General features: G+C 36.6%; 1 protein-coding gene across 25 annotated transcripts in view; it reads right to left on the bottom strand.

Moving 5' to 3' along the window:
* The window catches only part of CSNK1G1 (casein kinase 1 gamma 1), a 175370-nt gene that overhangs the window by 64547 nt on the left and 87902 nt on the right, over positions 1–22921 (bottom strand). For 24 of the 25 annotated variants that reach the window (XR_006203512.1, XR_006203513.1, XR_006203514.1 and 21 more), the window contains 2 exons: positions 20169–20209; positions 13683–13752 (listed from right to left, as the gene is read on the bottom strand). Coding sequence is in view for 19 of the 25 variants with exons in the window: in XM_042941742.1 (XP_042797676.1) it covers positions 13683–13752; positions 20169–20209 (111 nt within the window). In the remaining 6 variants the exon portion in view is untranslated. Of the gene's footprint in view, positions 1–13682; positions 13753–20168; positions 20210–20716; positions 21308–22921 lie in introns of those variants that run through there. The other variant, XM_042941745.1, reaches the window with a different exon arrangement.

Here is a 22921-nt window from a genome sequence, read left to right as displayed (position 1 = left end):
AAAGAGCAAGTCCTTAAGTTTGGCAGATGCGGCTTTATATTTCAATTTATCATCCCAGACTTCCTCAGAGTATAAGAAGGTCTGCCTCTGATAATAAAGGCCCAAAGCAGGTTTCCCTCCTAGCATTACTTTTTCAGTAAGAGTATGGTAAGTACAATAAACACAGGCACAATGAACTGGGAAAGAGGCAGTTCTCTTTTTGGAATATGCATTACCCTATGCCAGGATGATCCACAGTTACTGTGTTCACACTCTACTTTGAGAATCTCAAGATGTTGAAATGTCCTAAGGCAAAATGTTTTGCATTTTAAGCAAGTGTTAAATGAAGAGAAAGAAAAATATGGTCAGTAAACTCATCCTTCTCTTGTCACACGATCAACTGTTTTTTTCCCAGTTCTTAAGCCACATTCTTAGAGAACCTGCTCTCTGTGGAATGGTGAATTCTACATGATTCCGTACCCACTGAATAAGGTACCTAGGCCCGAACTGGAAAGCCTTTCCAAGCTGAGTCAGCCGGTCTCTTTCCCAGGAACTTTCAATTGGGACACAGGTCTGCAGTCCATCTCTGCTGGCGCTTAAATCAACAGGGGCTATGTGTAAGGCCTTTTTCCACCACATGTAAGGAGAAGCAGAGAAAGCTGGTAATGTGGAGAAAAGAAGAGGGCTAATAAACAATGAGGCAAGACAGTTTATGACCCTAAGCAGAAGAGTCAAATAAAGCATTAAGAGTCTGGAAAAGGTGAACAGAAAGCCAGAGACAGAGTAGTTTGTCTGGGTTTCTAGAGGCTTTCCAGTGCTTTGTACCAATCCCTAGTGAGATCTGTATAATATTTCCTTCCTATTCCAAGACACATCCCTGTGATCTTCCAGTAAGATTTCCTTTTGGATCTAAGCTATTCAGAATAGATTCTGTTAATGGTAATCAAAACAGTGTTGACCAATACACACACATAACTGTTCATTTTCCTTATGATGGTTAAAGAGGAGGAAGATGAGCAGTTATGTGTGTGTAGATGACGCTACACTTTGCTTTAGGGAGCGAAGAAATAAAAAAGACACAGACTCTGCCCTTAGGGAACTTACAGGTAGAAAACAGAGACGTAAACTGCTAGCATAGTTACTAGATCAAGCCTTTCATAAAAATTAGTATAATGAAGAAAGAGTAGATGTGGAATGGCCTAAGAACCAAATTTATTTACTCAAACTTAACGATATATATATTTGGTCAAAGTTTGAGGAATTAAAAACTACCATAAAATCTTTTGCAGATGTATACTTTACTAGATAAACTATGTACCATTGTATATACTATATAACCATATTCTCCAGTACATATTTACTGACCATGATCATATATACAAATCCAGTTGGACTATTACTCTATGGGCAATATAAGGGATTTTTCAAGGCTAACTTTGATCGTATGTGATTTTCACTTGTGTGCTATCTTTAGCTCCTAACCTTACATGTGACTTTGTATTTAACAGTTGGCTTCCATAGAAAAACAATCACCCTCGAAATCCTAGCATTTTAAATAAGATACCTAGAAACTGGTAGTTAGATGTGATCTGTGACAGCTGGTGGCAATCTAGTTATTTGACTATTAGGCAATCCTAGCAGCCAAGTGAACTGAACTATGGTGTTCTAAGAAATAACTTAGAATTTTTAACAAAGCCTATAGCCTCAAATTAGGTACCAAGTCCCCATTATGACAGTGCCTCCATACAGGAAATTAAAAATAAACTAGCACAAAAATGAGCCCTTGCCAATCTATTTTCTAACATGTTTTATTATCTTTCTAGAACTATTTTCAATACTTTCAGTAATGCATTTATTTTAAAAAATTTTTTTAATAAATTTTATTTTTTAAAAAATTTCGGGGCACCTGGGTGGCTCAGTTGGTAGAGTGGCCAATTCTTGATTTCAGCTCAGGTCATGATCCCAAGGGTTGTGGGATAGAGCCCCATATCAGGCTCTGCTGAGCATGGAGCCTGCTTAAGATTCTCTCTCTCTCCCTCTGCCCCCTCCCCTGCTTGCACTATCTAAAATTAAAAAAAAAAATTTTAAATTAATTTATTATTAAGTAATCTCTACACCAACATAGGGCTGGAAATCACAACCCCGAGGTCAAGAGTCTCATGCTCTACCAACAGACCCCACCAGACACCCTGCCATTATTTTTCAATCACAATATTCAACTTGATGTTGAACTCATTTCACCCTTTTGGTACCTCATCTCTTAAATCTGTATTAAATAATAAAGCTAATAAATGAAATAAGTCAGTCAGAGAAAGACAAATGCCACACGATTTCACTCAAATGTGGAATTTAAGGAACAAAACAAATGAACAAAGTAAAAAAGGGGACAAACCAAAAAAACAGATTCTTAACTCTAGAGAACAGAAGGTTACCAGAGGAACAGTTACCAGAGGAGAGGTTGGGGGTGGGGAAGAAGATGAGTGAAACAGGTGAAGGGGATTAAGAGTACACTTACCATGATGAGCATTGAGTAATGTATAGAATTGTTGAGTCACTACATTGTACCCTTGAAAATAATATAACACTGTAGGCTAACTATCCTGGAATTAAAAAAAAAAAAAAAAAAAGCCTAAAAGAAACAGCACTGTTTGAAATTTATTCCTTTCCATTTGATAAACGAATCATCTATAAATGATTCTATAAATGATTCAGAATCATCTATAAATCAGAAACATTTTAATGAAAAATATATACATTAAAAAAAAAACAAGGAAATATACAAAATAATAGCTGTGAATAGAGACTCACCACGGTGGTGACCAAAACTTCAATCTTTCTTTTATATATTTTTCTAAACCTTCAGTGATATTAGTTTTCTCCAGAATTTACAAAAATAATTTTTTAAGTGAAAAACTTCTTGTTACCTTTGGGCAAACTGCACATAGATAATTGCAAATTTATCCTCTAACGCTACTCTCCTTTTTAGGTAGCAGAGTTAAGAGATCTAGGCTGTGTTTTCTGAACTATAACTGTTGAGAGTGGAAGCCAAGCAAAACGTTGATGAGGTATGACTACCAGTTCAGTGTGATTGTATCCAAATCATTCTCTAGCTGCTAATGGGCTATTGTGGTCTTCAGACTTGCAATGCTATAGCCACTATACTGATGAGAACCACACACAATTCCTACCTTTCACGGGCTTCAATTCTAAAACTTTCACCATGGAGTTAGTTCTTGGATACTCTGTTTGTAGGTAGTAATGAATATAAATGTCTCTGATTGTATAGCAAATCCTTGCGGAAACAATTTTGGGGACTTCATTCTAATATCTTCAGTTATTCATTCATATCTCTATTCTGCTTGCTTAATACAGTTAATAATTACTATCACAAGCAAATAAAGAAGAGCCTGAGTTTGGAGAGGACAGTATGCATGAAGGAAAGAAGCTTCAACTTAAGTTGGTGATTGCACTGCCAGTCAAATACTGTCCAAAGAACTTATATACTGGGATTTCATCAATTTAACAGACATTTGTTGAGTCTTTTCTTTGGATCAAGTAATATGCAAGCAATACTTTAATGAATAAAAGATGTTTCTTGCCCTTAAAAAGCTCACAATCCAGCAGCATATTACACTGTGAAAAATCCACAGTGATAGAGATGTGGCTAAGTCCCCTCATTACAGTGCCTCGAGAGTGGCACAGAGTTCTTTGAGGTAATTTCCATATTCTGCAAACTGAATGGAGTGATAAAAAGGAGTAAGAAGTTTTGGTCACTGGAGCTCCTGGATGGCTCAGTCGGTTGACTGTCTGACTTAGGCTCAGGTCATGATCTCACAGTTTGAGTTCGAGCCCCACGTCGGGCTCTGTGCTGACAGCTCAGAGCCTGAAGCCTGCTTTGGATTCTGCATCTCCCTCTCTCTCTGTCCCCCCCCCCCCCCCATTCATGCTGTGTCTCTCTCAAAAATAAAAATAACCATTAAAAAAAAATCTTTAAATAAAAAGAAAAGTTTTGGTCACTGCCATGCTAGAGCACAGATCAGCAAACTAAGCCCATAATCTGGCCCAGGTACTTTTGTATGATTAGAGAACTAAGAATGGGTTCTATATATTTAAATATTTGAAAAAATTTAAAGACTAATATTTTATAATACACAAAAATTGCATAAAATTCTAATTTTGGTGCCCATGAATAGAGTTTCATTGGAATATAGCTCATTCATTTACTTACTGTTTATGGCTGCTTCTGTGCTACAGGAACAGAGATGAATAGTTACACAGAGACTGATAGTCCACAAAGCCTAAAGAATTTACTATCTGTTCCTTTATACTATCTGGATTCATAAGAAATCTCATCTTCCACACTGGAAGTAGGGGGATAGCCCAATTACATACATCCTTCCTTTTCTGGGGGCACTGATATTCACTAACAGTCCATAGACTCTGTAATAAACCTGACTTACAATGTTTCAGTAGTTCAACACTAGTAACACCACTTTCTTTGCAAATTCATAAACAAATCTAGTTATATAAAGAACAAACATTAACTGAACCAGCTGGCTTGGGTCTTGCATAATAGTTTGAATTTGGTTTTACGGAACAAAAACAGGTATGGCAATGTGATCTTTTTTGCCTGGGGTTCTTTTCCCAGGTATTATAAAGACCACTGTGGCCAAGTGTCCCCTCCAAACTGACAGGAAAAGCAGGGGAGTTGTGCAGGTAGAAGTATTCGTTCTCACCAAGGAGGCCTAAGTGAGCATAAGTGTATTCCAACACGACCACATGCAGCTCCTCTGAAAGAAACACACTACCGTCAAAATCACAAATGTGATGGGTTCACCGTAGCTGTATTCTGCTCTTTTGAGTCAGGATTAGGAAATATTAAGTCACTACTGCTTGAGAATCCATCAAAAAGTCTTCAAAGATGAAACTGTTACCTCTTCATTCTGAGATTTTTTTTAAAGTTTATTCATTTTGAGAGAGAGAGTGCACATGTGGGGGAGGGATGGAGAGAGAGGGAGAGACGGAATACCGAGCAGACTCTGTGCCAGCAGTCCAGAGCCTGATGCAGAGCTTGAAACCATGAACCATGAGATCATGACATGAGATGAGATCAAAAGTCAGACATAACCAGCTGAGCCACCCAGGGGCCCCCATTCTGAGATTTTTTTAAAGCTATGAGAAATGGGGTGGCCTGGGTGGCTCAGTAAGTTAAGCATCCGACTCTTGATTTTGGTTCAGGTCATGATCTTGAGGGACTGTGAGACTGAGCCCGGTGCTGGGATTCTCTCTCTCCCTTTCTCTCTGTGTCTTCCCGCTTGCATGCTCTCTCTCTCTCAAAATAAATAAATAAACATTAAAAAAAAAAGGCTATGAGAAATATACATAGTATATTTCCATTTCTACAGAAAAGTAAGATCTTCAGTTTTCTTTTTTTTTTTTAATTTTTTTTTTCAACGTTTTTTTATTTTTTTTTTCAACGTTTTTTTATTTATTTTTGGGACAGAGAGAGACAGAGCATGAACGGGGGAGGGGCAGAGAGAGAGGGAGACACACAGAATTGGAAACAGGCTCCAGGCTCCGAGCCATCAGCCCAGAGCCTGACGCGGGGCTCGAACTCACAGACCGCGAGATCGTGACCTGGCTGAAGTCGGACGCTTAACCGACTGCGCCACCCAGGCGCCCCAGATCTTCAGTTTTCAATGTAAAACAGTAACTGCCTTAAGAATGCAAGGCCTTTGTAGACATTACCTCATTAAACCCTAGCAGGCCTAAAAACTATACAAAGCAGTTTTTCCTATTGTATCAGAAAGAAACTGAGGCACAGCAGGGCACATGGTTAATGCTGAGTCAAAGAATCAGTGGGAAAAACTGAGCCAACCTTTGCTCCTTGCTCCAATTCTTAGCTGTCTCCACTTATTCACATTGCCTATAATCAGAGATTGTTAAATGTCTAAATCTCCAGTCCTTAAAATGTAATTTCAAAGCTGCCCATTTATACTCATTAAGATCAGTTTTCCCTGAATTTAGTAGTATATGTCTCCTCCCCCTACAATAACTCTAGCAGAGAGACTTCTGAAAAACTTACACGTGGAAAGAAAGGTCCAGGTTTCACTTTCTTTTATCCAGTTCATTATTTCATCCTTTCTTCTCTTGTTATGAAAAGTTTCTACCCAACTGGAGACCAAAAAGTTTCTTCTAAATTCCTTAAGGGCTCCTATATACTGGACATCAACGTTGAGGTATGTTACTTGTTCACAACTACTCTTGTTACATGATTCACTTCTATTTTAAGTAAAATTCCCATCTTTGCAATATCTCTGCAGCTTTTCTTTTTTTTTTTTTCAGCTTTTCTTATTTTTAATTTTCCTGTTTAAACCAGCTTATTTACAATATACTCCTAAGGAAGTTCACAACATTACAGGAAGGTTTTGTCAATCTCACACTTTCTGATGATTTTCTTCAGATCTGTGCTTTATTCTTCTGTTGAAGGAAAACCATGTTCCTGTTAATTTAACAGTTGTCTAGATTCAAAGCTCTTTTTCTGGGACCAGAAAAACCTCCTACCTTTTCTTGATGACATATAAAACCATTCTCTCCTAGAAATCTCAAAATTGTAAAGTCTGATAAGCTCTATGAACATGGTCTTTATTCACAGTATAAAGGTTTCAGTGGGTGAAATGGCTTGCATAGGGTAGCACTGAGCTTCTCCGTTGTACACACAGCATATACATTCAACGTAAGTGATTAATTTACTTTGGAAAGAAATGCTTCAAAACCTAGATTGCCCAAGACCATAAAAGGCTTTGGAAGTAACAAAGGCAGCCTTCTAAAGCATAAAATTTGAGGGCACAATGTGAAATAGGAAATCCTACTCTTTCATGGGAGAGGGGGATAGTTCTGGGCCTTTGCTTCAGTTAAAAACACTCTCACGACTATCTTCTACCACTCTATTATAATTAGGTAAGGGATAATGGGTGGAAGTCCTCAGGAATCTACTAGGGATATGTGTACGTATACACACAAGAAAAAAGTCTGTGTAAAAACATTCCTAGTTCAGGTGTGCCTACCCTGTGACTGGGTAAGTAAGTTACCAAACTCTCCTGTGCTCAAAAATGGGAAAAGTGAAACATAACCAACCATATGAAGTACCTACTGGATACTTCAGTTCACTTATTTTCTCGCCCAATAAGATTTTGGCTGGACTTTGTTACAATGTGAAACTGCAGTAAGTATCTTGTTGTCTTTTTAAATTTGAGGATTAACATCTCCTTTACAAGACAGCCAAAGCAGAATGCTCATTAGCAGATTAGAATAGCTGCTGAAAATCCAGGACATGGCAGCTCAGGCTTAGATCAACTATGACATGACAGTTATTCTCAGAGTCCCTAAGATTTTTCCCAGGCAGGCTGCTGGGTGGAAATGCAATTAACTGTTTAAGCAGAGCAAAGCTAGTTCCTCCACTACCTTCAAGATCTCTCAATACAATTAAGAAGGCTGCAGAAGCAAAGAGACCATTGTAGTGTCTGTCTGTATTACATTTATGCCTTTCAAAATGTCAAGTGAAGTGATGAGAATTTACCATACCCTACTCTAGTACTTTCTCTAAAAAGGCCAGTTATTATTCAAAACCACTGTTCCTAAGAAATAGTTAACTCTGAGAACATTAATAGATGGCAACTTTATAGCTCCTTCTGGTGAAGTCAAAGGTCTCCACCCTATTTGATTTATTTGCATTCTCATTTCTCTATCTGGAGTCCTCTTTTCTTGCCATTTGCCTACTCCTCCCTTCCCCATCCTTTTTCATTTGTTCCTGCCCTTGCTCACGCCTTCCCTCTCCCTCCCTTTCTCTCCTGTCACTTTAGCTGCATGCTTGGTTCCGGTTTATTCATCTTTTATTAATTTAGCAAACATACACTAGGCCTTTACCATATGACCAGTCCATATGTAGCTATGAATCTTCAGGTTCATACTGTCCCCTCTCTCATGTTTAGGCCTCCTATCTGTTTAGGCCTCTGGTTTTGCCCCATCTTGGCCTCAAATGTGTCATCCACCAAGTCTATTCCTTTGTGTTAGGATACCAGGAAAAGTGCTGTACTGGATAAAGGATTAGTGGGCTGGGAAATCTTAAAATTGATGATATATATATATATATATATATATATATATATATATATATATATATATATATATATATATATATATATATATATATATACATATACACTCTCCTAAGTAAAAGGACCCTGAGAGCACAGGGAAACCTAAAAACAATCTCATAACATGAACATGAGTTTGGGACTTACCCATAATGACTATAACACAATTACCACAACGTCGATGATTTAAAAAAAATGAAAAGAAAACAAGATGGTTACTTTCACCTGCTGACTGCAAAGGTTGCAGCCTTTAATTATCATGATTAAATACTACTGTTCTCTCTTATGAAGCCGGCCCATTGTATCAAACAAATACTAAAGCAACTAGGAGGGCAAGCAAGTTCCAGGGAATCCAGAGTCGATTTTTAAGCCATGACTCCTACTCTTATATATTCAGAACAATCTATAGAAGCTAAATATGAAAAGAAAAGCATAAATGTGCTCACTGCCAAAGCCCTCTGTGCTTTGAAAAATCAGAACACAGTGATTTAAGAAGGAATGAAACAAAAATAAGACAAAACTGAAGAAATTATTTTCCAACAGTGAAGAATATAATACTTTTTCATAGTTAATCCTTACATACCATTGCAGTTTCACACTTAAAAAATACTGTTTTTCTTTGTAGTAACTTTGGAAATCCTCCAGTAATCTCAGACTCAATGAGTACAACCACTTTATGCAAATAAAAATCTACCCCATCCCCAGCCATCTCATTATGTGAAAACACTAGGTAATGGTCCCATTTTGATTCACTTGGCCATTGGAAATTCACTTTGGCAGGGTTCTATTTATAATGTAATTAACTTAAAAATTTTTTTCTATCTTTTGAAACCAAGGAAGTTACCAAGCATAAATATCTGCACCAGGATGTTTCTTGTAGAGTAACATGTGATTTTTTAAAAAAATTTTATTCAATCTTAGGTTTAAATAGTTTTTTTAAAAAGTCACGTATTCTAACCTTCTACCCAATGCACAAATCTCCCTCAAAATATCCAGAATGCATAACCGTTCAACTTCTGCCTGAAAACTGCCTTTCCCCTATGAGACGAGAAATCCTACTGCATAAAACAGCTTATTCCAGTTCACAATTTGTTTTTCTTCCTACAAGAAAGTGTTTGGAAAGAAAGGAAACAAGACATTGTAGCACTTTATTATCATTTGTTGAACTTATGCCTGAAACTGTTAACACGTGGCCCAGGATAAATGGGGACAGAAATGGGTTACTTGGTGATAGAAGAGGAAGGAGGGAGACCATAAATGCACTGCTGCAGTCTTTTAAAAAACTAGATGTTATAATAATAATAATAATAATAATAATAATGATGATACATAATCAGGGGAAAAATGCAAAAATAAAAAAGGATTAATTTAAAAACTTAAGAGTGCCACCACTTTCCATTTCTAATCATACTCTTCAAAGGTAATCATTATTAAATTTTTGTATATCCAATCAGGTATTTTCTATGCTCATGTGGACACAGCTGTACTATATATGTATTTCTTATTATACTATACAAACATGACACTAGACTGTTTTGTAAACCTTTTCACTTAAAAATATATTGGGGGTATTTCCATATCAGTACATAGGGCTCTACCTTCTTTTTAATAGCTAATTTCACAGGTATAAATATACCATTTATTTATCCAGGTCCATAGTGATGACATTTAGATTACTTCCACACTATTCTAATTGTTATACAAAGCCAGAATTTATCCTTCCTATAATTTCTTTCAATAATTTCTTTTAAATCATTTGGAATAAACCTAACCTACCATTTAACAGCTCTTTAAACATTTGAAAATCACCATCATATGGGGGAAATGGGAAACTAAATATAAGTGTTGAGCTCTAATATCAGAAATCAATAGGGGAAAGGATTTCCTCAAATAAAAACAATCTAAATGTCTGACAACACAAAATAGTCAGTGGGTGCCTACATTATGGCCTATGAAGAAGATGGGCTATTACACAATTATTAGAAACATAAAGACTCTGCAGCATTACAATAAATACTGTAATGCTAAATGAAAGAAGACGTAGTTACAGGTAACTGAGATTAACCATGAAACATGTCTGCAAATGAAGAGATATTCAAATGAAACGTAGCGGAGTTAGGGTAGTAAGAGCATGGATCATCATTTTTTTTCAAAATATCCTTTCATATTTTATAATTTAATTTCTACCATGAATGAAAAAAAAATGATAGCTATTACGATGATCAAGATGATCATTCTCAGTTTCAAGGTCCTCTTTACTTTCTTCCCTGATTATCTTGGAGATACCAATCGTCATAGTAAATAATCAGGTCTTGAAATTTCTTGATGGCAAAGTTACAATCAGCCAACAAAGCATGAGGTGTGACTGCCCACAAGAGAAAAGAATGGAATGGAAGGGAAGATGGTAGAGATCAAAGAAGGGACAGTCAGGAAGAGCTCCAGCTTAAATTGTGTTCCCAATCATCTAGCGCCACCATTCTATCTTCGTGTGAATAGGGAACTGATTATGAATTTCCAGATCATATCATATGGTCAGGGCAATGGGGTCAAAAACCCAAGGTAATGATTAAGACCTGGATACTTAAGAAGGAAGAAATGGTCACACTCCCAAGCCAATATAAAAGTTCCTATTTCAGAAATTTAAAGTCTCAGGGAGCCTAGGTGGCTCAGTTGCTCAAGCGTCCGACTCTTGATTTTGGCTCAGGTCATCATCTCACAGTTCATGAGTTTGAACCCAGTGTCGGGCTCTGCACTGACAGTGTGGAGCTTGACTGGGATTCTCTCTCCCTCTCTGTCTGCCCCTCCCCCTCCCAAAAGAAATAAGTAAATATTAGAAAAAAAAAAAAGAAATGTAAAGTCTCACAACATGGTCAGAATAGCATTTTTTAATTTAAAAGCATTCATTCCTCCCCCAAAAATTCATCCATTTTAAATGACTGATTAATTCCTTGAACAAATCTAAATCACAATGCGTTTTTTTTTTAAACTATTCCTTGTCATGATACCCAAATATTTTGCAAATCACTGGCGTATGATGAATAATGACAGACAAACACTAGTGCATAAAAACAACAATTAGATTATTTTGGTCACTATGTGCCTTTGGCATGAAAGGTTGTTTATTTACAATGCCACATCACCTTGGTTCTGAAGAGAGTGGCATATAAGCTCTGGCTGGTTAAACATTAACTAGTGATGAGTCACATTTGCAGCTGGAACTCACTCTAGAAAAACAGGGAGAGAAATGTTTGTGCTTGTAAGTTAGAACTAGGAGTTCATGCCTTTATTTATTTATTCATTCTTTCATTCTTTATTTTTGAGAGAGAGAGGCAGAGCACGAGTGGGGGACAGACAGAGAGAGGGAGGGAGGGAGACACAGAATCCGAAGCAGGCTCCAGGCTCTGGGCTGTCAGAGAGAGAGAGAGGGAGACATAGAATTCAAAGCAGGCTCCAGGCTCTGAGCTATCAGCACAGAGACCGATGTGGGGCTTGAACCCATGAACCGCGAGATCATGACCTGAGCTGAAGTTGGACGCCCAACTGAATGAGCCACCCAGGGGCCCCCATGCTTACATTTATAATAAGACATGGTCAAATCCTGTCTACTTTCTTGTCAACTGATTTACTTTTAAAATAAATTTCCTTTTTTGGCCATCCTCAGGAAATATTTTTATTAATAACTTGGCAAAAATCTAAAAAGGCAAAAACTTATCAAATCTTCCTAACTTTTTTCTGTCACAAAAATACTTCCTAACTACCTACTATGTGGAAGAACTATGTTAGGACTTGAGATAAACTTGAGACACAAGGGTGCAGAAGAGACAAGCCTTGTTCTCGGGAGCTTATGGTCTTATTGCAGGGCTGGGGGATGGAATGTGTAATTACAATTAAAGAACATTCAATATGTAATCACCAGTAACAGAATCAAGACTGAAAAATATCCCAATATGGCATTAAAGATGTTTAAGTGCTCAAAATCAATTATATTACCACAAAATTCAGAAAGCCTGGGTTGATGCCTATATATATATATATATATATATATATATATATATATATATATATATATATATATATATATATAAATATATATATATATATAAGAGGTAAAGTTTCCAGTTGAATAAAACTCCATAAAAGCATAAAGGTCAACTAGTGAAATGGCTGTTAAAATAGCTCATCTAAATTAATAGAAATATCATAAATGAGTTGTAATAATTGTCACCCTGAAATTTAAAAAACACAAACAACATAACAGCTAACTTTAAGTAAGTTCAGTTCTGGGGGGCACCTGGGTGGCTGAGTTGGTTGAGCATCTCACTCTTGATTTTGGCTTGTATCATGATCCCATGGTTCATAGGATCGAGTCCTACATTGGGCTCTGCTCTGACAGCAAAGAACTTGTTTGGAATATTCTCTCTCTCTCTCTCTCCACCCCCCCCCTCCCCGGCCCCATCCCCCCCATTGTGCGCGCTCTCTCTCTCAAAATAAATACATAAACTTAAAAAGAAAGTTTAGTTCTGGAAAGACAAGCCTCAAGTTATACATATGTCCTGCAAACTAAATGAACAAACATATACTAAGAAGCTATTGTGAGTAAGAACTCATTTTAGGTTCAATGAAAGGCAAATGCCTATCGTGGCCTTGCTAGGTTAGGACTATGGCTGATTACTGTCACAGTCAGTGTGTAAGACAACTTGAATAACACTGTGTGGCTATTATATAATTCTCTATATTCTAGGAAGTGAAACTCAAATTCCTTCAATAGTACCTTCAATAAGTGGTACTTGAAATAAAAACATGCTTCAGTCATTCAGGTAAAACCATCACACTGAAGAAAGCAAAAAGTAGAGGAATGTCTAACTAATGTCAAACAATGAAACTAGTGCTGAACAATTTCATCTTCTGCAAGCAATATCCCATAGGTACAACCTCCTTAGGGTTGGTAACATTTGCTTACTCAAGATATTTTCCTGGAAGCCAGTAAGATATTTCAGAAATTAGATTTTTTAGATAAAAAATAGGCACGTTTAAAAAAATATATAAACTTAATTTTAAAAACTCCTCAAAGGTCTTAGGTTATTACAATAACATAAGCGAGGTCTTTCAAATGGATAAAATGACAATGTTATGGTATTTCAGAACAAGTATTTTAGTAGATCCTCAAAGTAGATACGTAGTCTCACTATCATAAAATATTGTTTGCAAATTACCAACCCCTCCTCTTTTCTTTTGGCGTAAAGAAATGAGAAGAGAATGAAATTACCATAAAGCAACACTTCAAACCAGTGTGTTTCAGGTGGTTTGTGGTCATAGTCATGGCATCATAAATCCCCAATCAAATGGCCCTCCAGGAGTCAGAGAGCAGGTAGCTTTAGTTGACTGTGTTTAATTACCTATCCAGCAAGCAGGGGAGATACATGGTCTGGTAAAAAAAAAAAAAAAAAAAAAAAAAAAAAAAGGCCCAGTAGACAAGAAAATGTGCATACTTTTGGTCTTTCAGCTAAGCTATAGGCTAAGTACATGTAGAAAACAGACTTGACTTACCTGCACTGCCGAGCTGTTTATAAAACCTGTATTCTAAATGAAGCTGTGGAGCACGTGATTTTATTGGTTCCTGAAACCCAAGAAGAGAAATTGTGATCAGATTTAGACAAATAAAAAATTTTTCCATTCCTAGGTTTTCAAAGTAAACCAGGGCCAAGACCACTTAGTATTTTAGAGATGATATCCATATATGATAGCATTTTCTCACCACAATTTCTCTTTGAAAGCACAACTAGGGAAGGATGAAGGTGAAGTATATACAATCCCTTCCATGGATATTTAAATACACATACTCTGTATGAGCCATCATTCAACAACAGCTCCCTCACCAAGAAGTATTCTTCTGAAATACATTCTCCTAGGAAACCAGATGCCAAACCTTTTAATTAAATACCAGCATGTATTCCCTGCTTGTTTTATTATGAATTTTGGGTGATAAATAGGTTTATTATTTTTAGAAAAATGACATATGCTCAGAAAACAATTTCAAATACACAAAAATTAGGAAGAGAGCAAAAATAATCTGAGATTCTATCATTTTAAAGAAAAGCACTATTAATGTTTTGGTGAATGTCCTTCCAAATATTTATTCATACACATATTTATATGTAATATATACTCAAAAATATATTTAAAATAAATGAGATCATAGTATATTTGCTCTTCTGCAATGTATCTTTAAGTTCAACAATGTAATAATGACATCTATCCGTGGCCATACATAGCTTTATATAATTTTTTAAGTAGGCTCTGCACCCAATGTGAGGCTTGAACTCACAATCCTGAGATCAAGAGTCACATGCTCTACCAACTGAGGCATCCAGGTGCCCCATAAAGCTTTATATAAATTTTAATGGCTGTAGTGTTTTTGTGTATGCGTGTGTGTGCACGTGCACATGCATACATGCACATACCATAATTTTCAGACATCTTGGACTGTTTTCAGTTTTCATTATTACAAATAAAGCTGTTGGAACATTATATGCATATTTATTTTTACACTTAAGAGAGTTAAAGATTGTAATTGCAATTAAAATATGTATCTTTAATCAATATGATGTTCAAGTTTACAAAAACAGTTTTCTAAAGCCCTTGGAGATAAAACAGCCAAATTACCAGGTCATTTTGTTCTACATTGAACTTCAAGAACTGGCTGGTTAATTATTCTCAACTGACTGTATAGTAGACTAGTTAGCAAGAAAATCAAACATTACCCTAGAAGACTGATCTACGTACCCTTTAGGATAGCTATTATCAAAAACGCAGAAAGTAAGCGTAGGTGAAGATGAGTAGAAATTGGAACTCTTGTGCATTGCTGGTGGCAATGTGAAATGGTATAGTTATTATGGAAAACAGTATGGTAACTTCTCAAAAAATTAAGCAGAATTACCACATGATCTAGCAATTCCATTTCTGGATATATACCTGAAAACACTGAAAGTGGAGACTCAAATTGATATTTGTACACCTGTGTTCATAGCGGCATTATTCGCAATAATCAAAAAGTAGAAGCAACCCAAGTATCTATCAACAAATGAGTAAACAAAATATGATTACCTTTAGTTCTACACATATGTAGAATATCATTCGGCCATAAAAAAGAAAGACATTCGGACATATATTACAACATGGATAAAACTTGAAGACATTGTGCTAAATGAAATAAGCCAGACATAGGGCGCCTGGCTGGCTCAGTCAGAAGAGCATGCAACTCTTTTTCTCAGTGTCGTGAGTTTGAGCCCCATGTTGGGTATAGAGATTACTTCAGAATAAATAAACTTGGAAAGGAAAGGTGAAAGGAAAGAAAGGAGAAAGGAGAAAGGAGAAAGGAGAAAGGAGAAAGGAGAAAGGAGAAAGGAGAAAGGAGAACGGAGAAATGAAAAGGAAAAGGAAAAGGAAAAGGAAAAGGAAAAGGAAAAGGAAAAGGAAAAGGAAAAGGAAAAGGAAAGGCATCTGCCAGACACAAAAGGACAAATACTGCATGATTTCACTTATATGAGGTACCTAAAGCAGTCAAATTCACAGAGAGAAAATTCAATTGTGGTTGCCAGAGGCTATGAGGGTGGGGATGGAGAGTCAGTGTTTAATGGGTACAGAATTGTAGTTGAAGAAGACGAAAAAGTTCTGGAGATGGTGGCAATGGCTGCACAACAATATGAATGTACTTAATGTCACTGAGCTGTACACTTAAAAATTATTAAAATGGTAAATTCTAGGGGCACCTGGGTAACCCAGTTGGTTAAGCATCCGACTCTTGATTACTGCTCAGGTCATGACCTCACAGTTCTAGGGTCTAAGCCACTGCTTGGGATCCTCTCTCTCCCTCTCTCTCTGCCCCTCCCCTGCTTGTGCTCACACTCTCAAAAATAAAAACTCTGAAAAAAATGATAAATTCTAGATACAATTCTCTATCAGATATGCGAGTTTTAAATATTCTCTCCCATTCCATGGGTTGCCTTCTCACAATGTTCAGAGTCCTTTGATATATAAAAGTTTTTAATTTTTATGAAGTCTAATTTATCTTTTTTCTTTTCTTCCTTGTGCTTTTTGTATCATATCAAAAAAATCACTGCCAAATCTAATGTCATGAAGCTTTTCCTCCAAGTTTTCTTCTAAGAGATTTATAGTTTTGGCTCTTAAATTTAGGTCTCTGATACATTTTGAGTTAATTTTTTACATAGGATGCAAGGTAATGGTTCAACTTCAATGCATGTGGATATCTGATATTCCCAAAAACATTTGTTGAAAAAACTGTCCTTTCTCAGGTGAATGGTTACTTGTCCTCTTTTTAAGACAGGTTCAAAGAAAGGAGATCCCACAGCTTCCCTTGACAATTTATGCTGATGTTTAACACATTTCACGATTTCAAAGGTATTTTAAGTAGTTTAAATCTCTACTACCAAAACTTAAGTCTATTTCTCTTTTGTCCTCAACAAGATAAAATAGCTCTTCAATAACCTGTGAATACTGTAACAACTATCCTCAAATTACAAAACTATTCAATCATTTCTTAGACATCTCTTATTGAGGCATAGTAATTTTAATTCCTTTAACCTTTCCTCATTGGTCCTATTGAGTTCTTTGATCATCTTTGAAAGTTCTTCCTGCACCCACTTGAAGTTTTTGCATTTTTCTTAAGAAATAGAATCCATAAATCACAGAATTCAGAAGTTCCTTGAAGTTATCTAGTCTATCCATTTGCTTCTAGGAAGGTTTTTCTAAATAAATTCAGAGGCTAAAATAGTTCATACCCCTAATGAGCTCTATGAAAGAACACATATCCTTCTTTGATTATAAAATCAGCAATCATCAGAGTTGGGAGTTCAAGCTTCTCAAGATTCTTGTAGTCAAAAGAAAAAGTATATAAAGCTAAGTACACTCTAAATAGTCACTTCTTTATTCATCTCTCTCTTCAAATAGGAAAGGATCACTCTGGAGAGTCTCCATCTGGTTTTAGATCTTCCACTGGAGCACCATTAAAGCAGCCAATTACAGAATTTGTCCTTCAGAACAATTGCTAATAATTCACAAGAACCCCAACAGAAACAGTGACAACAAATTAATATGGAAGCAGAGGTTGATCATTCTGTATGGTTTTTCTGGAGAAAAATGGAGCAATGAATGAAAAAGCCACAGATCCTTCTTCAAACATAATACTCTAAAACTTCACAGTAGATGCTGAGATAGGAAATATTTGACCTGATGTTGGGTAACTAAGCTAGCAGATTGAAAAAGCAAAAACTCTTTAGAGTTACAAGGCTGAATGTGGGCATGCATATCACATATATTTGGATAGCAGGAGCTTTTCAGCATAGATGAAAGTGTTACTCCCTTCAAGCCAACCCCTTTAGCATATAGTTGAAGACTGCTCAGACAACTGAAGCTTCAAGGTGCTCTCCTGGAAAGACTATGAATACAGGACATTGTAAACACTAAATCTATATCTTGTGGCAGGCAGCAAGATTAACAGCATAAAGAGATTTTTTTTTTCTTTTTTTTTTTTTTTAACAATTGTTAGAAAACTGTTAAGGGGCACCCAGGTGGCTCAGTCGGTTGAGAGTCCGACTTCGGCTCAGGTCATGATGTCACAGTTCATGAGTTCGAGCCCCGCATCAGGCTCTGTGCTGACAGCTCAGAGCCTGGAGTCTGCTTCAGATTCTGTGTCTCCCCTCTCTCTCTGCCCCACCCCCACTCATGCTCTGTCTCTCTCTGTTTTAAAAATAGATAAAACATTAAAAAAAAATATATATATATATATATATACATGTAAAAGAAAGAAAACTTCTGTTAAAAAGAACCTGGGAAATCTTGGTGATGGGGGTAAAGGAAGGGCTCATTATACTATTTTATGTTGTGTATGGTTTTTTAAAAAGGTTCCTCCAAATCTAAGAAACAAGAGCCCAAAACGAAGATCTAAACAAAGTGGAAGGAAAACAGTACCAGCAGGGCTTCCTTGTATTTCTGTGCCAGATGCTGATTACATTTCCACAGAGGGCTGGCTATTTGCCAGAATCACAGTTATTCTGGAACACACATGTCTGCCTGAAATCCTAAACCAACAGCAGACGGCTACCTTGCAGGACAATAATGCTTAAGGCAAATTTTGCTGTTACAATGAAAAGAGCTCAGTTACTGCCCTCTTATCTCCCATGGAGAACACAGCCTAACAGCAAAAGAGGAGACCCACAGACAAGATTGCTATCCTACAAAAAGTCTTTATTTAAGATTTATTTCAAAGAGAAATGAGCTCCTGAGACACACCATACTAGATGACATGAGATCTACTTTTAGCCGTTATTCTAGGCCATACAAAGTAGAATAAAGTTTAATAAACTGTAAGTGAAATGCAGTGATCCATCATGTCAACAATACATTATATAAGCTTATCTAACTAGGTTGACTAGTATGAACTTGGAAGAACAAATATAGATAGAAAAAATTGCCCCTAACAAAAAGGCTCTAGAGAGGTCTGGATAAATAAAGGGACAGTAACAAATATGCAGAATTGAGACAGTATTTTCAAGTGTTTCAGGAGCTACTCCTGGTTGCTAGTCCAACTTACCAAAGTCGTAAAACAGAAAAAGTAAAAAAGCAGATGAGCTAGAGAACACTTTTACAGAACCAAATTCCTATAAATAAAAACTATGGTGGGGCGCCTGGGTGGCTCAGTCGGTTAAGCGTCCGACTTCGGCTCAGGTCATGATCTCGAGCTCTGTGAGTTTGAGCCCCGTGTCGGGCTCTGTGCTGACAGTTCAGAGTCTGGAGCCTATTTCAGATTCTGTGTCTCCCTCTCTCTCTGGCCCTCCCCCATTCATGCTCTGTCTCTGCCTCAAAAATAAATAAACATTAAAAATAAATAAATAAAATAAAAATAAAAACTATGGTTAATCCTTTGATATTCAATCTGAGACAATGGTTGGCCTGCATTGTTACAGTATTACCTGTCTTCCTGCTCCCATTTCTCTAAAAAGAGTTCCAAGTCAACAAACAAAACCCTTGGTTCCCTAGCAGCTACCTGCTCTAAGCCCTGCTTCTGGTCTACATCTTTGCAAAGAAACCAATCTGATAACGTCTGATAGTTGTCTTCACAAAACACCTCTGACTCCTCCACAAAATGACAAGCTCAATCCACACACACAGCAGGTGTGGATGTGGTTAAGTGCAATTCGTTAGAAAAGAACAGCACTACTACAATTATCACAAGATACTTCCTTCAACCATTAACTCCTGTCTTCCAATTAATAAAGGCCCAAACTGGCTGCAAATCCTGGGAAACTTACCAGGACAAACATTTACACAGTTTCATAGAAACTAGTCATATGACATATTTCATATGACTAGAAATGATTATGTATCGACCTTAAATATAAAGAATTTTCTCCTAAAATTACTATTCCTCAAAAATAATACACATTTTTTAAGAGGATGCTATCTTTAATGACTAGGTTAGTTATTCATTAGTGCTGACAAAACCAAGTGAACTTTTTGCTTTGAATTTGACAAGATGTGTTTTTCACATTTGACGGATATTTAAGGCAATGAATTGATGATCAGATTTGGTCTTCTACTAAGTATATTAATAAATAAATACCTTACATTTTAAAAATGGATCAGTCAAGCAAAAGAAAATATAACATTTCCAATGCTTTTATCTTTTAAAATAGCACTATGAAAGGTACAAACCGCACAGAAATTACTAGTCTTCCAGTAATTTTTTTTTCTTCAAGCTATTTTTAATAACTATTTTTTGATGCATCTGTTGCTACAAGTATAGTTGGCATCATCTAACTATAGAGTGTTATACAGTGTGCAGTGATTCATCACTATAGCACTATATACGGTTAAAGGAAAATGACTATGTGGGACCATATGCAAGAGAAAAAAACATTACTATTTTTGTGAATGCTTACAACTATTTCCTGTGAAAAGATATGTGAAGGGTGAGGGCACCAAAATATAATTACTACAAACATAGATTCTACTCACCAGTTTGATAGCTACATATTCATTGGTGTAGAGATTTTTACCTAGGGGAAAAGCAGAATGTATATGTTTTAGTGACATTTATTTTGGGAAATGCAAAGCAAAATCTTAGCTTACAGGGTCATGAGAAAGGTCACGTTCCCAACGCTATTCACATATATGAAACATGATTTATAAGCGAAAAGCTAAAGAAATAATGAGACCCAGTAAGACAAGAATAGAAACCACTTGAGACTTTGGAAATTTAAGTTAGACGTGAGAACTTAGAAAAAAGAAAACAAGTCTCTTCTCTCTCACACACGTTTTGTTATTTATTATTTCCCGACAACTAAGCCATGAAGCAAACCAAGAAGTGCCAGAATGTCAAAGATGCAGAAATTTTAACTCTTGGCACAATAAACACAAACCCTCACTTTTTAAACTAACAAATGGGAATTATAGATTATTTGTCACTGCCCTAAAACTTACATACTGTAAGTAGATGATTCTCAAAGCTGTTTGGCTTTTGCACCACAACTCTAGCTCTTTATATGCAGAAAATGGCTCTCTACCTGCATAACTTAAACATCTCAAGTTCTTCCTGAAATAGTAAGGATTATTTCCTCTCAACTTCTCTACTTCAATAAGTGGAATCAATACTCTCCTAGACATCTAGAGGAAGTGCCTGGAGTGAGGATGAGGATGAGGATGAAGGTAGCAATTACCCACTTTGTGAGCTCATACTACATGCTGGCTATGTAGCTGTCTTCACCTCCCCACCTCTACTCATTCTTAAAGGCGAATTTTAATTCCTCCAGAGTGTTTAGTGTATACCATGTGGTTTAGCCACTGCACTGGACTTCACATTTCTTCTTATACATTTGTCCTATCTTAATCAGCTAGACTATAAATATCTTGAGGGTAGGAAATATTTATCCAGCAGTTCTCTCAATGCCTCATCAACTGTTCTGCACATCACAGACACTCAAAACAAACACTGACTGATGAAAAGTTATCAGCACGTATAATTACTTTTTAAATAACACAAAGAAGTAAATGTATTTACACACACACACACACACACACACACACACAAACACACACACACGTACATGGCTAGATATAAAGGCATGGAGAAGGATATACAAAGATGTACATTAAAGACAGATACCATATGTTTTCACTCTTATGTGGATCCTGAGAAACTTAACAGGAACCCATGGGGGAGGGGCAGGAAAAAAAAAAAAAAAAGAGAGAGAGGTTAGAGCGGGAGAGAGCCAAAGCATAAGAGACTCTTAAAAACTGAGAACTGAGGGTTGATGGGGGGTGGGAGGGAGGGGAGGGTAGGTGATGGGTATTGAAGAGGGCATCTTTTGGGATAAGCACTGGGTGTTGTATGGAAACCAATTTGACAATAAATTTCATATATAAAAAAACAAATATAGAAAGATATACATTAAGGTATTAAAATGACTATTTCTTAAACACACACACACACACACACACGCTTTATCTTGGAAACAAAAGGCTGCTTACAATACTATTTTAACCAAGATCTAAACAACAGGCAGCCCTTTGCAAACTATACCATTATACTTTTAATAAGGCTATCAGGTTGCTGAGCACCTTTATGTGTCAAAGAGTACACTAATTTAGGAATAACTTTTGTGTGCAAGTAACATAATAAAGGACTTGCCGACTGCCAGAGAAATACCTAAGATACCATTAAAGATGAACAACTTCTTTTTTAAAGAAACCAAAGTAGAAAACAGGTATTTTTTCCCTATATATTAATTGCATTCAGCTTCTAAAAGTCAATTTGTGTTTCTGATTAATCTTCCCACCAAAAATATTTTTAAAAATGTATCTGATGAAATTGTGAAAAGGAAACTAATAACTGGGAGAGGAATAGATGAGGCAGAAACAGCCAATGGAGGGAAATTAAAGTTCCCTGCATGTACAAAATTAAATTTTATTTTCTGTTTAAATAAACAAAAACAAAAAACTTCAGCTTAGCCACAGACTTATCTCACACCAGGTACAATTCTGCATAAAGATTTCTCAGGATAGCCCTTCCTGGCACAGTATAAGCATTATTATTGTGACCCCAAATCAATTCTGGCACAAGGCTGACCCTAAGAACTTAGTATTACTTAGAGAAAAACAGTCAATTTCAAATTGTAAGTATGTTTAGGAGTCTTTCTGAATTAGACACACCCTCCCGGCAGTTTTTACAATGAGAATTCCTATGGGAGGCAGGGGTACCAAAATTCATCCCTCACTCATTTAAAGTATAACATGCCATTAGTGTCGAAGATAACTGAATCTTTGAAGTATATGTGTGAAGTAACAGATCTTTAATTCAATAGATACAACATTTAAAGTGAAGTATGGTAGTGGTAGAAATGTAATAGAGTAACCAACCTAGATTCTGATCTGTGAGCAAGAAAAGAGAGAAGGCAATTCAGGAGTTCTCAGGAAATAAATTCTTTTCTTTTTATCTTCCCTCTATGTCCTTCCCCCAAGAGTCTTAAAAAATGAGTAGGATTTTAAATAGTTGAAGAAGAGGAGGGGCGCCTGGGTGGCTTAGTCAGTTGGGCGTCTGACTTCGGCTCAGGTCATGATCTCACAGTTTCTGAGTTCGAGCCCCGCGTCAGGCTCTGTGCTGACAGCTTGGGGCCTGGAGCCTGCTTTGGATTCTGTGTCTCCCCCTCTCTCTGCCCCTCCCCTGCTCATGCTGTGTCTCTGTCTTTCAATAATGAATAAATGTTAAAAAA

Source organism: Panthera leo, chromosome B3, assembly GCF_018350215.1.
Source record: "Panthera leo isolate Ple1 chromosome B3, P.leo_Ple1_pat1.1, whole genome shotgun sequence".
Taxonomy (NCBI): domain Eukaryota; kingdom Metazoa; phylum Chordata; class Mammalia; order Carnivora; family Felidae; genus Panthera; species Panthera leo.
The sequence above is the reverse complement of the archived record's forward strand: the minus strand, read 5'-3'. Positions and strand labels throughout refer to the sequence as shown.